Source organism: Manduca sexta, chromosome 17 (genome assembly GCF_014839805.1).
Source record: "Manduca sexta isolate Smith_Timp_Sample1 chromosome 17, JHU_Msex_v1.0, whole genome shotgun sequence".
Taxonomy (NCBI): domain Eukaryota; kingdom Metazoa; phylum Arthropoda; class Insecta; order Lepidoptera; family Sphingidae; genus Manduca; species Manduca sexta.
The window spans coordinates 1,033,599-1,047,500 of NC_051131.1; the positions used below are offsets into that span (position 1 = coordinate 1,033,599).

Genomic DNA, 13,902 nt, shown 5'->3' on the forward strand with positions numbered 1-13,902 from the left:
CTTACTTCGAATTTCTTATGTATTTGAAACTTGCCCCATTCGGTTTCACCCAATGCTACAAAATGTTGGCACACGTGCAATATTCCAAGTGCTTGCAGTTACGTAATGTGTATAAATACGATTAGTATTTTACAAATAGCCTGATTATATCTAACTTGAGCTAGGATTTGAAGTCATAGGCTAAGTTAGATATCCATCAAATAAATTGTAACGTCCCTAAATATAAATGAACACAATTGGACTATTTTATTCAAGCAACTGGGATTCTTATTTAATTTACTTAGGGCTGATTTTGCAATGAAATAAAAATTATTTATGGTGGGTATAACACAAACGAATTAAAAACGACAGTTGCAGGAAACTAAAACTAAACTACAAGTGATTTAAGATTGTTGAATTATTATATTTTTTGTCATATTTCGTGTTTCTTTTTATAAATATTACAGTCTGTTACCTAAACTAGTATAGACTTATAACAATCATATTTATTATTGACTTGAGACATGTGAGGAACAAATGTCGATTTCTGTCTTAACGATTCAAATACTAAATAATGGTGCCTCTACTTCATTAATGAAATTTGGTAAATTAACTATCTTGCAAGCAGGCTTTGAAATACGTTGAAGATAAAAAAACATTTGTATTTTTAACCGACTTCAAAAAAAGGAGACAACTTCCCCGTTTTTTTGAAATCGGACTCTCTAAAGACTCCAAAATTTGTAATCAGTATATACGTAATGTTACATATTTTTTCGCATTTTAGTGGTTTTTCATCGAGAGCCATTTAAAATTGAGAGAAAATTATGCACTTCGAAAATTTCCGTAAAGAGCGTGGTTTATCTCTAAATTTAAAAAAACAATGATTTTAACTATTATGGTCATTACAAAGGCCAACTACTACACTTATTTGAGTATCAAAATCACAACTATAGATCCAGTAATTTTGCTTTAATTACGAAGTTATCAAAAATCAAGACAAAAATAATGCCAAGGTTAAATCCTTATTCTAAATAGCAAAACAATTATCGTTATCTACGCGAAGGATAATGTTATCTGGCACCCTGCCATGTTAGAAATCGTACGCCTAAGGATAAATGCTATTTACTTTATTTGTAGTATAAAATTTCCTCATTTTGTATGGTATTTCATTCACCTAATATCTATACTGCCGTTCTAGGCTCAAAAGCAGTATCTCAAAAAAAAAAACAAAATCTTGAGTTATGTCGTCACATAGCTTAAAGAAATACCTATCCCATTCATCTTGTTTAGAACTTGTTAATAAAAGCCTAAAATAGTTTCTTTATCTTAGTTTTACATACAAAACTTCGATTATCTCGAAATAAGGTTTCCCTGACATACCGCCTTTGCGGTTAACACGGTAGTATATTGCAATTATGTTTTAACCGGGATCACTTCAGTTACATCAGCGCATTTGCGGACCTCTGCTATTAAAGAAGTGTTGATGATTGACTGTATTATGTTCTTCACTTTGATGATTATTAATATTTACAACATTTTTTACAACACCGAAGTGTAATCAGTTTTGGGTACAATAAATCCAGACTGTAACCATTTAGGGACCGTAGAATCTATTCCAACGTTAAATACTGGCAAGCCATAAATTATTCCCCAATTCGGATGACACTTTATAAATTTGTATGGTTAAAATAATAAATAAAAATGTATTCACTACAAAGTTGAGTCGGAATGTCGTTTTTCACTTCGAATCCCATTATTAGTACACGAGTCAAGGAAGGAATGCACTTATCTTCTCTTAACAGCTTAATGTCTCATTACATCCATTATTTTAAATTAAATTCTTATTATAATCCGTACATAAAAATGTGCTTAAGTACATTCAAATGTCAAGGTAGTAAAACTTAATTTAAGTAAGAACTCTTCCCCGTGTCAACCGTTAGTACGCTACCGGCATACATACTACATTTATGTACTAATTCAATGTTTAGTAAATACAATGTCGTTATAGGTATATGTCATTATTAAGATCGTGTTTGTAATAAAATATCTATGCATAACTCAGCTGAAATGACACCTTTCAGTTTCGTACTAAAAAGACTGTGGAAGTCTAAAAGAAATAATTCCTCTCACGTCACCTCTCATCCTGTAGACTATTCTGCGTGTTGACGTCTTCCTTTTCTGATCCATTCCAAAACTATAACACGCTAATACATATGAATGTATATGAAAGACAATTATTACCAGAGACTTACTGATAATAAGGAAACCCCTCAGGAGTAAAGAAAAACCGTGTCAGCACTGAGAAAGTAATATACAGGCATTATATTATTTTTAAAAAAAGGGAGGGGGTGCAATTCACAAACCGCAGAAGACTTCTGAATAGCCTACGAGAGATTGCGATGGATATAGAATATCAGAAGTATAAGGATAAATGTGAGGTGTATTATTTTTGCATAATACTAAAATATACTTGCTAAATTAATTTATTAGTGAGATTAAAATATTCACATAAATAAAAAACATACATAATATAAATAATACACACCTTTGCTTTACACTAGTGCTTTGTAATACGCAGTCGCAAACACATATCTATAAAAAGAATAAAAGGATGCAAAATGTAGTATGCTGGCTGGTTGAACGCTGTTCCTATTTCAAATATCGTGACGCATCTTCATGTCATCGAGATTCGAGAGCAAATCACGATTCTAAAGAACTTTCAGTTTAAAAATAATAACAAACTAAGATTTTCGCTTTTACCTTGAACCAAAAGTAATATGCAAATCATATTATTTCATTCGATTTGGCGCTTCATCTATATAGCACACGTTGCTTTCGTTGCTAACACGAGTTTTCAATGTCAATAACTTTAAATATTGTGTCACTATACCGTCACTATACCTATATCTTTATACTCGGAGATTAAACTGTTCACTTTACATCTATAGTAGGCAAATTAATAATAAATTGCGATTATCTAGTTCTAAACGCCTAAATGTTTAGGTATAGCAAAGTTAAGTTGAAAATAATGTAAATGGCGATGGCAATAAGTAATAATGAAAGAAAACAAACCTCTTTACATCCACCTTTCGTAAAAATTACAGATGGGTACTACAATTAGGATAAAGTTACTTGAAAAATAATCTTCGAAACGATTTTCTGGCGAATAGCGAGGGTACTAAATCTATATTTTCACTTCGCATTTATGGCAGCTTGCGAAGCTTAATTTAATTACAACGCCATCTCGTGATATATGTAGCGAACTACTTTAGTACACAAAATAAGTTTATATTTTTTCTTAGATAGATAACGTAAACCCAATCTGGAGGACTAAACTAGGACAAATTGTGTTATAACTGGCTTTAATTATTATTCTGAGGCACAATTCTGTGGTAATAACATCGAAACTAGAATTATACGGTATGGCCGGGCTATAAAATCAAACCAAAACGGCGGGTAGCGGTTCATACTGCCACCGGAATAACAAGCCAGAGATGAAGGCTGTAATATTGCCTTATATAAGATTAAAACAAAATGCATCTCATAATACATATATTTAAAAGATCTTGTCTCAATATCATTTACATTCGTAAAAACTTCACATAATATTTACAAATCTGTCGCAAGTCACAACGCATTTACAATAAAATAATTACAAAAAAAAAACATTAAAAAAAACCGTCCGTAAAGGCGACACTACAAATATATCTCAATGTACATTTGATCAGTATAGTACATTAAACAATTTACAAAATATTTACAGAGACAATAATGCATATTATGTACAGTAAGTGTTGACAAAAAATCAAAAATGTCCATCCTTACTTACTAAGGCCGAATTCTTCCAAATCTATTTTTGAAAGAAACCTCGCTTTTCAAAATCTATATTACATGTCATTAATTTTGTAAGCCAACACTTCCCACAAAACTTTATTCAATTTGAATCTACCCGCACTAAAAAAGAAATTTAAAGAAAATAAAATTCGAATTGGAATTATTCAAATATTTTAAACACTTTTGATTTTCATCAACACGATCAAATATCCCTCAAATAGGCATCCTACTTTCCAGTGCTTATGTGCCTATAGACAGGTAAGTGTCCAATGCTCGCACCATTTCAACACAGTCGACCTGTTATATACAACATAAAAAATGCACACAGAATGTATACATTTTCATCACAAAATCGTATTATGGAACTTAGGAAGATCGTTGCAGTACAACCAATTTTATCTAGTATTTAATTTTCAACAAATTAATACATGTACAATGTATTTATTGCTTTGAAGTTTTCATTTTGAAAAGGAAATGTCTTCCTTTATACTGTCCATTACTGTTTGGTTGTATCGCAATAGTATTTTAACTGCGTAATATAAAATCCTTTAAATCTTTGATACAGAATGTTATATATTAATATAATCAAATCGCAACAATTTCTTCCCGGTTTCTAATTAATGATGAACTTTGTTAGATCTGTACTTGGTATAATTATCGGAAAATGAACACACTAACTCATGATGGAGGGATGTAATATACGTAATTATAGCTATACTAAAGTACAAAATCCCCCAACACATGGTAGTGTGTTCAAGTTGTTATTGGTTACAATTTATAAATTATTAAGTATAACTTACGAACAATATATTGACGTAAACAACTTTGTAAACTGTTTACAGTAACACATTTTTTTTTCGTGTCTTACAGCGTATATTATGTACATAATTGTGATACTGTAACTGGCTTACCAAATTGTTACATTAGTTAATTGTTCGTAAGTATCTTGCGTAAGTAAACGTTAACGAACAATATTTCTTCGGAAAATGATTGCAATTAGTTTGTTACTATTACCGTATGGGAATTTTATGATTGCTATTTAGTTACGCTTTTAACTTTACTTATCAATGGAAATTTAATCATTGCTATTTACTTAGGCTTTTAACTTTTCAATTCATTGTTTCATGGTTAAGAAATCACCATTGTATTTACAAATACCAAATCATATTTCGTGTTTCAATTACAATGTTTATGGAGAATAAAAATAATAAACCTTATCAGCATTTTTAATCGGTGATTAAACTAATCAGTGTTTTGTTATTATGACTAATTATTTGTAGTAAGAAAGAAAACTACAACATAGTAAATACCTCAATACTGTTTAATTACAATGCCTGATAGAACGTGGTTTAATTAATCGCTTTTTAACACGCTTTTATTAGCTTGGGTTGTATCTATGTATGTATGTATTTAACGGAATCTTTGAGCTCAATTTTCACCAATTTCCAGAAATCTGATTAATTTGAAACTTTACACACGTATCAAGGACCGATGACAATGCAATAATTTGATAAGAGTTTCCCATTATCCTTATTAGGACCGCCAGGATTAATAAATTCTTTTATAGATCCGCTGTGAAAGAGTAAAAGAGATAGAGCTAGCGCGCGATCTGCGCATGCCTGCGGTTTCGGACGAACAACCCCATGCAACAGTGAAGCCTTAAATGAAATGATTAGATTACGAAATGAATCATAAGACATTTCAATACCATATTTCTACAAAAAACTAATTGATAAATCAAACTAAAAAATGAAAAATAAATAATAGTTTAAAAAACTAAAAAAACCCGCTTTTAAATACTAAGTAGAGAAAATCATCTAAGTACAAAAATATATTAACTTGAAGTTATTAACAGAATAATTAAAAAAGTTAAATTATTCTGTTAATAACTTCAAGTTTATTATAATTTTATTTTGAGGTACTTAAGTATGATTGATCCTTCAACCTTCTACTACTGTAATATAAATTCTTTGTACTTAGAAATTATTTTCTCCTTTTTAGTTCGATTAGCAATAAAAGCGTTTTTTTAGTTTTTTTAATTTATCACTCTTCATGACATTGAAATAAATTTATTTTGGATTTTATCGCGGTTTTATTATTATTTTCTCCTGACGTTTCGAAGACTGCAGCCATGGTCACGCGGGGTAAATGGCCATGAAATCAAATGAAATCACTCTTTTCATGACTTGAAAATCTTACGCATTTTTACCCCCTCTAACTACCAAAACACATCGTAAAGTCTAATGCACGTATTGAAAAACATTACTTGGCTGAGTACAGTGCGATGCTAAAATAAAAACCTATTTCTCAGTGCTTTCGGCATGACAGCCTTCGCAGCGCGTGCCATAGTACAGAACACCGCGCCGAAATCTATTAATATTGCAATAAAACTTAACTTCAGTTGGCTGTCAGATAAACATACCTGACCAAAGCTATAGAGTCGAAATTGCCGACATTACCCGTTAGGAACACACTGCAATTATTATTGTTTGTGAATACAGTCTTTTACGCACGTTCATCAGTAAGCCTCCTAAAGGAAAGAGAAAACTGGCGAAAGACAAAACATTGATTGATTAAACTCCGATTAAAAATACGACATTAATACATCTTCGGATTAACGTGAAGGGCTGATGATAAGGAATGGTCGATTGTTAATCTCAATTCACAAACACATCGCGTTCAAATAATACTTTCATGTCAGTGAATACATCCAAATAACTTAAAAGTGTGGATGAGTAGTGCTATATAAAGAAATTGTAACTGTTATGTTTGTATATTGTTTTTAAATACACCACTAGTGCTGTATGTACATACGACATATAATATTATTTAAGTCAAAACTGTTGCGAAATAAACAAGGAATGTCCAAGGTCATTTTGTCATTGTGTTAATAAATTGTAATCACATGTTAAAATGGTGCCAAGTTGTCCATGAATAACGAATATTTTCACCAAAATCCCAGTTTTAATTTTGTCATTTTTTTTAGATTTTGTAGTTTAGTGCGAATGTGGTGTGTGCGTGAGTTTATTTATGACTGAGAGTGTTATGTTACTGCTGTGACAAATTATCTTAGAGTAGTAGTAGTGGCATCAAGGCGTGTAAAATTAAAATGATTTTTTATTGATATTTATTTTGCTTGAAACTTACGTCTTTTTATTTTACATCTACGGGGCGAGTAAAGTATTGTAGTGTTATTTTCAAGAAGATAAGTATGTAGTTCCATTTAGTAACGCAATGTCAAAATATCCTGCAGAAGTGTTAAATATGCCTCTCCAACTAATCAGTCGATTCAAACAATTCTCAATGTTTGTATTGTTTATAATTTTTAAATAATATAATTTATCTCATTATTAGCAAGTATATTAATATTCGAGTTAGCTTTAGTAAGATACTTTAGGTACTATCCGGTTGTGATGACCAAAACGATTTATTATGTTTTCAAAGACAAATTAACATTACAATTGCCCTCATTCGTTTTTGTCCTATTTTATAATAAAGGCAAACATTTAAAGCTATCACTTATCGCCAGTTTCTGGAGACACCGGTCTCGACACGAAAATAACTGCAATTTAATTTCCCGGTTATTTCCCACTGTATAGCACTACCCACCCCCACATCGTACGTAGTCACATTATATACCGCAGTAACAATAAAACACACACAGTATTGCGTATTGTTAAACCCTGTTAATTTCAATATTCTCTCGATTTGACGCGATCGACGTCGGAGCAGACGCGTTGTCCTGATTGTTGAATATAACTTTTGTGTTTGTAAGAAGCATTGAGGTTTAAGAATGCGTGTTTTGTGTACGGGCAATAAAAATATCTTGATATAATTTAACCAATATTTTTTATAAACACACCCTTATTTTCAGGGGAAATAATTTCTTTATTAATCTTGAAAAGCTTGCTTAAGCTGGAGCCAGCATAAGTGAGGTAAAAATAATAGTAACCTATTTCACCAATGTTTTTTACAAACACAAATTTACAATGCGATATATAACCCATTGAATTTAATTCATTCCCAAGCTAATATTTTGGCGAAAGCATACGCAATGTATTCTTGCCGTCATGGTTAAACCTATATTATATACAACATAGCAGACAATCGCGCAGTCCCCGCCAAAATAAAAGCAATTTCAGCAAATGTAATACTGTTTGATGGTTTTCTAAGGTTTTGTTATCATATATATTTTGTACTTGACTGCCTTATTATGGTAAAAATCAGTCAGTTAATATAAAGTCATAATTCTGTCTATTATCAAAAACCAAAATTTGTAAATTGTAAACATATTTGACTATACATACACTTTCAGATCCAGTATGACGTCAAAAAAAGAAAAATACTATAATATATATTCATAACATTTACAAGATTTATTACTGCAAGTCAATGTTTTTATGTTGATTTCATTATCACATATCAACCAACAATATTTCTTATTTGAATCTAATACGTAATTGCATAGGGTGTCAGTATTCCTGTGGAAATCGGCAGGATTCTAAGACTACTGTTAAATACTCTTTAAGTCAAGTTATACCAAAAATTCGGGAAGGACTTTACCTTACTACATGACATTCATGTATTGGACTTTTGCGTGACTTTTGAGAGATAAAGATGTGAGTTTATGTTTCGCCTTTCATTGAAAATTAACAAGATATTATTTGACACAACATAGTTAATTCTATGAGATCATTTTGTATGAGGCTAATAGACTGACAATATAGCTGTTTTATGTTAGGTCAAAGCAATAAACTCGCCATAATGGCTTGTTCTAGAGTTCATTCCTAAGTCAGTCAGTCTGGCAAGCCTGGTGACTGTTGGTATGTAAGGTCTCACGTCAGTAATATATTTACATTGCACTATATTCACCATTAAGAAATAAACACTATTCCACAAATGGAACGTAAAACGTAGTACATTATCTGACTTTAATCACATGTGACTTAAAATGACTGACTAGCCACAATCACTGGAGTTGTGACGTCACCTGCTCCGACGGCGACGTCGCCGTATCCTGCGCACGCGCACACCGCAGCACACATCTAGCCGAACTAGTCACACAGGCAGTGGTACATAACACTGGCACATTACGACGCGCGCCTCTTTATTGTCACTTTACCGCGCGCTAACTGTGAGATGTATATCCTTATTCGTTCTAAGTTTGTTTTCTTCACCCATATCTGTAACAAAACATATACTTAGTTTATAATCATAATTCTTAAATGACTCTCGTATGACTTAATTTGATTAGTACAAATCCTTTTACACCGTCAAATATGGTGGTAGGTCTCTCGTATGTGAGGGGCTGTCTACATAGTAACTATTGCAACACTATTTCTACCGCCAGGCATCAGTGTTCATACACTGTTGTATCCCCGTTTGAAGGATGTTATAGCCAGCGTATTTATTGGGCATTACGTGACATAACATCTTACGTCTCAGGGTGACGAACACAGTGGTGTGCCACGCAGTACGTTGTAAGTCCTGTAGTATTGCTAATATTTATGAGCTATTCGCTCACCATCAAGTTGCCTGCTCCTCACATCATTCAATTGCAATGTCAAATATGATATCACTAACTCTAGGCTAAGTTTAAAACTGTAAAATTCACAAAAGACAGTTAAATTATCCATTGCCATAAACTTTAAGGCTACATAACACAATATACCCACCGCCTCGTCAGTGATGGCGTGTATGTGCGCGGGGAAGCGTCCCAGCTCGCGGCCGGTGGAGGACACGTAGACGCTCTGGCCGCGGTGGTACCAGCGCCGGTCGTACAGCAGCTTGCCGTCCTCCACTCGCGTGTCCGTCGTGTCGCTGTTCTCGCGCACTGGAGATTCACCTGCTTTGTGTATTCAAATTGAATAAGGTTAGCTTTTCTATGTATCTTCTTGCCGAAGGTTTGTATTTACGAAGTATGTGTAGTTATTTTTATAGCTAGAGTTCAAGTAATTGACAATTGTTTCTTTACAATTATTATTAGCAATGACAGTCTTCATGAATAAAATATTGCAAGCAACTACAGCTAATATAAGGATTTTAGTTAATATGCATATATACTCTTACTCAAATTATAATTAGAAAATCAAACGTCTGGATGTTTGTTAGAACTGAAAAACAAATGTTAATGATATTTGGCAAAAGATACTTTTCATCCCAATAATTTGCTCTGGAAATATTTTATCTAATTTTTAGGTATGACGCTAGTATCATACACATGACACTGTGGATTGAAAGTGATTTAAAAGTTTTTAAGGCAGAATAGGATTTCCACATGAGTAATATCTATTATAACATAAATAGTGTTGTACTGACAGTTGTTGGAGCTGAGTCGCTTGCGCGGCGGCGGCGGCGGCGGGGCGCGCGGCGGCTCGGCGCGTGCGATGGCGCGCAGGTCCGCGTCGATGTCACGGTCGTCCAGCATGAAGGTGAGCGCTGTCGCCAGCGGCTTGCGGCGCTTCTCCGGCGCCGGCGCAGGCTCGTTCGCGCGCCGCCTCAGGATGCGTTTCATCATCGGCTTCACCTGACATGGATTGTATATTTATAACAAAACACATGCTAAGATCTCCTACAATTACACTTATAATTCTGGACAGCTGTATTGCACTATGTGTAATCTGTTTTGAATCTAAAATCGTATCTACAGCCACATCTCATCTAAGACATTATACATATTTATAAAAAAAATATATAAAATGTGTCTAAGTTTTTCTGTATTCTATGGGAATTAACAGCTGCCGAAATGTGTGTGTGCGATAATACCCCATAAAGGAGAATTAATATAGTCTTTACAGCTGACAATACTTGTACTTCTATAATGTTATCATTTTATATGTGGCCGATATTATATTTAAACATTAAATTATTATCAAAATATAATATTAATGGCCATAACAGTGTAAGCTAATTACCATTTAATGAGCCCTTTTCATTAGCAGTATAGTAAAATAAAATAAGTTTATATACCTCTGTAGAATCTCCGTTAAGCTCCATACTGTGCCTTTCACTTTCTATCATCTTCCTCTTATCCTCAAAGTCACTAAGCAAGTTCTCCTGTAACTCCACTTTCTTCTCTTCAAACTCTTTCGCTGCAGCCTTTTTCTCTGCTACATACTCCCTGTCTACCACTTCATACATGTGATCTCTAAAAATTAAAAAAAACATATATTGATATTGAACATATTTTGATTATAAATTATGAATCAGCCTATTTTTCTGATAATCTTTTTAAAATTATTAAATAATTGACTGCCTGAGTGGCATAGTTGTGTTACGGTACGACTGCAGTGCTGAGATCTCAGGTTCAATCCCAGGTTGGACAAAGTGATATTTGGTTTTTCTACTCAGCATCAGCTAAAAGTGTGGAATTTGTGCCCGATTAGGCAATAGGCTCACCCCCTATTATATAGTGGGATGAAATAATTAACCAATTTCAATTTTATTTGCTATTTACATAACTTAGGCTCATATGGGCTACTTCTTAAACAGGAAATATTTTTTTGTCAGAATTGCAAGTATACTTTAATATTTCAAATGCTTACTTATATATTTTATTCAACCGCAGCCTCTCATGCAGTTGGTGTTCCAACCGTTTCACCCTTTTCAAATATTCAGGGTGGATGCCATCTTCCAACTGCTGAAGTTGCTTTTTCAGACTGGCCAGCTTATCTTGGTACATCCTGAAATTATGCACACAAGGATTTAGTAGTTATTTCTAAGCTCATTACTTAAATTAACGGGTAGAGTGTAACTTAAAGTTATATAAAGTTATCTTGGAGTTGTAAATATGGTAACTTATCTATATTGATAATAACATAAAATGTAAAATAAATATGTTTTAATAATTTTATTTAGAAAAAAATGGTCTCCTCATATTGATTTAGTTATGATACTGAAAGCGTTGTAAGTTTTTGAAATAAGTAACTATCAAAAAAAATAAAAATGTAACATATTTAGGTAACACTTTGTACTCATGTATATGTTATAAATACAGTGTGAGGTCATTTTTCCAGTTTTAATGCTTAGGTAGTGTTTTTCTTTAAAAAATATGGTAAATGTTTTATAGTTGAGTTGTATGACTAATAAAATAAAAAATATATAATTTTTAAAATTACAAATTTATAAAGTTGTTAAAAAAGTACTTCTTTGTATATACCAAAGTGTTGATGTATTACATTATTGTATAGGCCATAATGCTAACTTTTTATTGCTATATTAACAAAAAATAATCAAAGGACATTGGGCTCGAAAACATTTGTAAGAAGGGTTAATACAATTTCAAGATTTTACATTTACTATAGAGTGAATCAAGTTTATAGAAGGTCAGCATGTAATGTTAACATAAATTCTGTTATTGTATGCACAATATAAAGTGTCTCTTACTGTTCTTTAACCTCCAAAGGTTCATCATTGTTTGGGATGTCTGTCTCACTTGCCTCCTCAGTATCTGCAATTTCATAATGTGCATTATAATATTTTGTAACTTCATATCTTGCTATGTTGTAGCATATGACGTAGCTTGTCAAAATAAACATAAATAGATGACAGATGAAAATATATGTTTATATTGACTAACAACATTTAACCAAAACTTATTTACTTGGAAATATTGTACATTGATATAAAGTTAAACATTTTTTACGGTGAAAGTGACGTGAAAACAGAACAATTACGTCATCAAATGGTCTGATCGAGAAATAGGCGGGAACAATAACTACGGGCATACTTGCTGACACGATAACCTTGTTGTCATTACATAACCTATGTTTACATGTCATTTAAAACGTGATTAGATTGTTGTGCGAGATCTACAAGGGCTTATTAGCGAGATAACAGACCAAAACAGGTGTAGGACAATGATCGTAAACATTACCTTCGTCGCTGTCGTCGACTGGCGGCGGCGGCGGCACCGTCTCCTCCCGTTCCCTGTATTCGTCCAAATCGTCGTACCCGTCGTCCTCGAAGTCATACTCATCACCCGGGCCCGAATATGGTGATCCTTGGTAAGACATGGTCGAGGCGACGCGTAACAGTTGCATACAGATTGAATGCGAACACCGCTTCACAAACGAAATCTGTACACAGGAAACGCGGGCCGAAACACGAGCAATAAATGGCAGGTGCCAGTTATGTCACTCATATAAAGAATTTATCATAAATTCCACTCAGACGAAAAAACGAAATTGGAGCAAGTTGAAGCTGTTTTACGTCAAACTGGACAAAAAGCATCATACAATACGGCTAATGTGAATTGTCTGGGTTTTCCATACTGAGTGTCGCTAGTGAGGCGGTGTTTGTAATGTATTAGAAAGAGAGATCCGAGTGTTTGCATAGAAAATCCGAAAATAATTTGATAGGATAACTATTTCCATAAACAAAATAGAGTGATTTATGTGATCGATATTATGAATTTAAATCGAGTTCCATGACATTTAAGTTATAATGTAAACATATCGATATAAATTAAAATGAAAAGGTAAGTAATTAAAGGTGCAATTTATTAAATCTTTGCTTCATGATTATTGTCGAATATCGGGTAAATTTCCGCGGTGACATAGTTGCATTACGGTACGACTGCAATGCTGAGGTCTTAGGTTCAATCCTCGGGTCAGGCAAAATTTTATTGAGTTTTTGTACTTAGTATTAGCCCGGAATCTGGAATTTATGTCCGATATTACGATACTTTCGCTCCCTATCATATCATGGGAAGGAATACACGCGACGAAAAGTTGGTGCACCAGTTGCGCTTCTACTTACTCTTTCGAAAAAAAGGCGTGAGTGTACATGTATGTGCGTATCGAGTTACTTAGGTACGACAGTATTTAAAGAAGAATCCATTTATTACTTACCCTGTGCCAGGTATAGGTAATTTAAAATCCAACGAACTGTGCGTCTTAGCACTCTTAATAAAATCAAAGACAATATAATTACTACGTTTTAGTGGATAACAGTATTAAACGCACTGTGCAATTTTTCGAAGTAGACTTATACATTAAATAGGTTTTTATTATTTTTCTTCTAAGTACCATATATTCAACATCAACTTTCTAGTAGGAACCTTCAAAGTTATTATGAAAACTTAAGTGG

The 13,902-nt window shown here is 33.1% G+C and overlaps 1 protein-coding gene across 2 annotated transcripts; it reads right to left on the reverse strand.

Moving 5' to 3' along the window:
* Positions 1–8,773: 8,773 nt before the first annotated feature.
* LOC115451237 (sin3 histone deacetylase corepressor complex component SDS3) lies at positions 8,774–13,029 on the reverse strand. Of its 2 annotated transcripts, none has more exons than XM_037439577.1 (7): positions 12,689–13,029; positions 12,199–12,262; positions 11,358–11,495; positions 10,783–10,960; positions 10,132–10,339; positions 9,489–9,658; positions 8,774–8,996 (listed from the first exon to the last, which is right to left on the reverse strand). In XM_037439577.1, exons 1-7 carry the CDS (start codon positions 12,852–12,854, stop codon positions 8,904–8,906), a joined length of 1,017 nt encoding a protein of 338 aa, XP_037295474.1. In that variant the 5' UTR covers positions 12,855–13,029; the 3' UTR covers positions 8,774–8,903. The 2 variants fall into 2 exon arrangements, with proteins under 2 accessions (XP_037295474.1, XP_037295473.1); XM_037439576.1 differs by having other exon boundaries at positions 9,489–9,661.
* Positions 13,030–13,902: the final 873 nt, after the last annotated feature.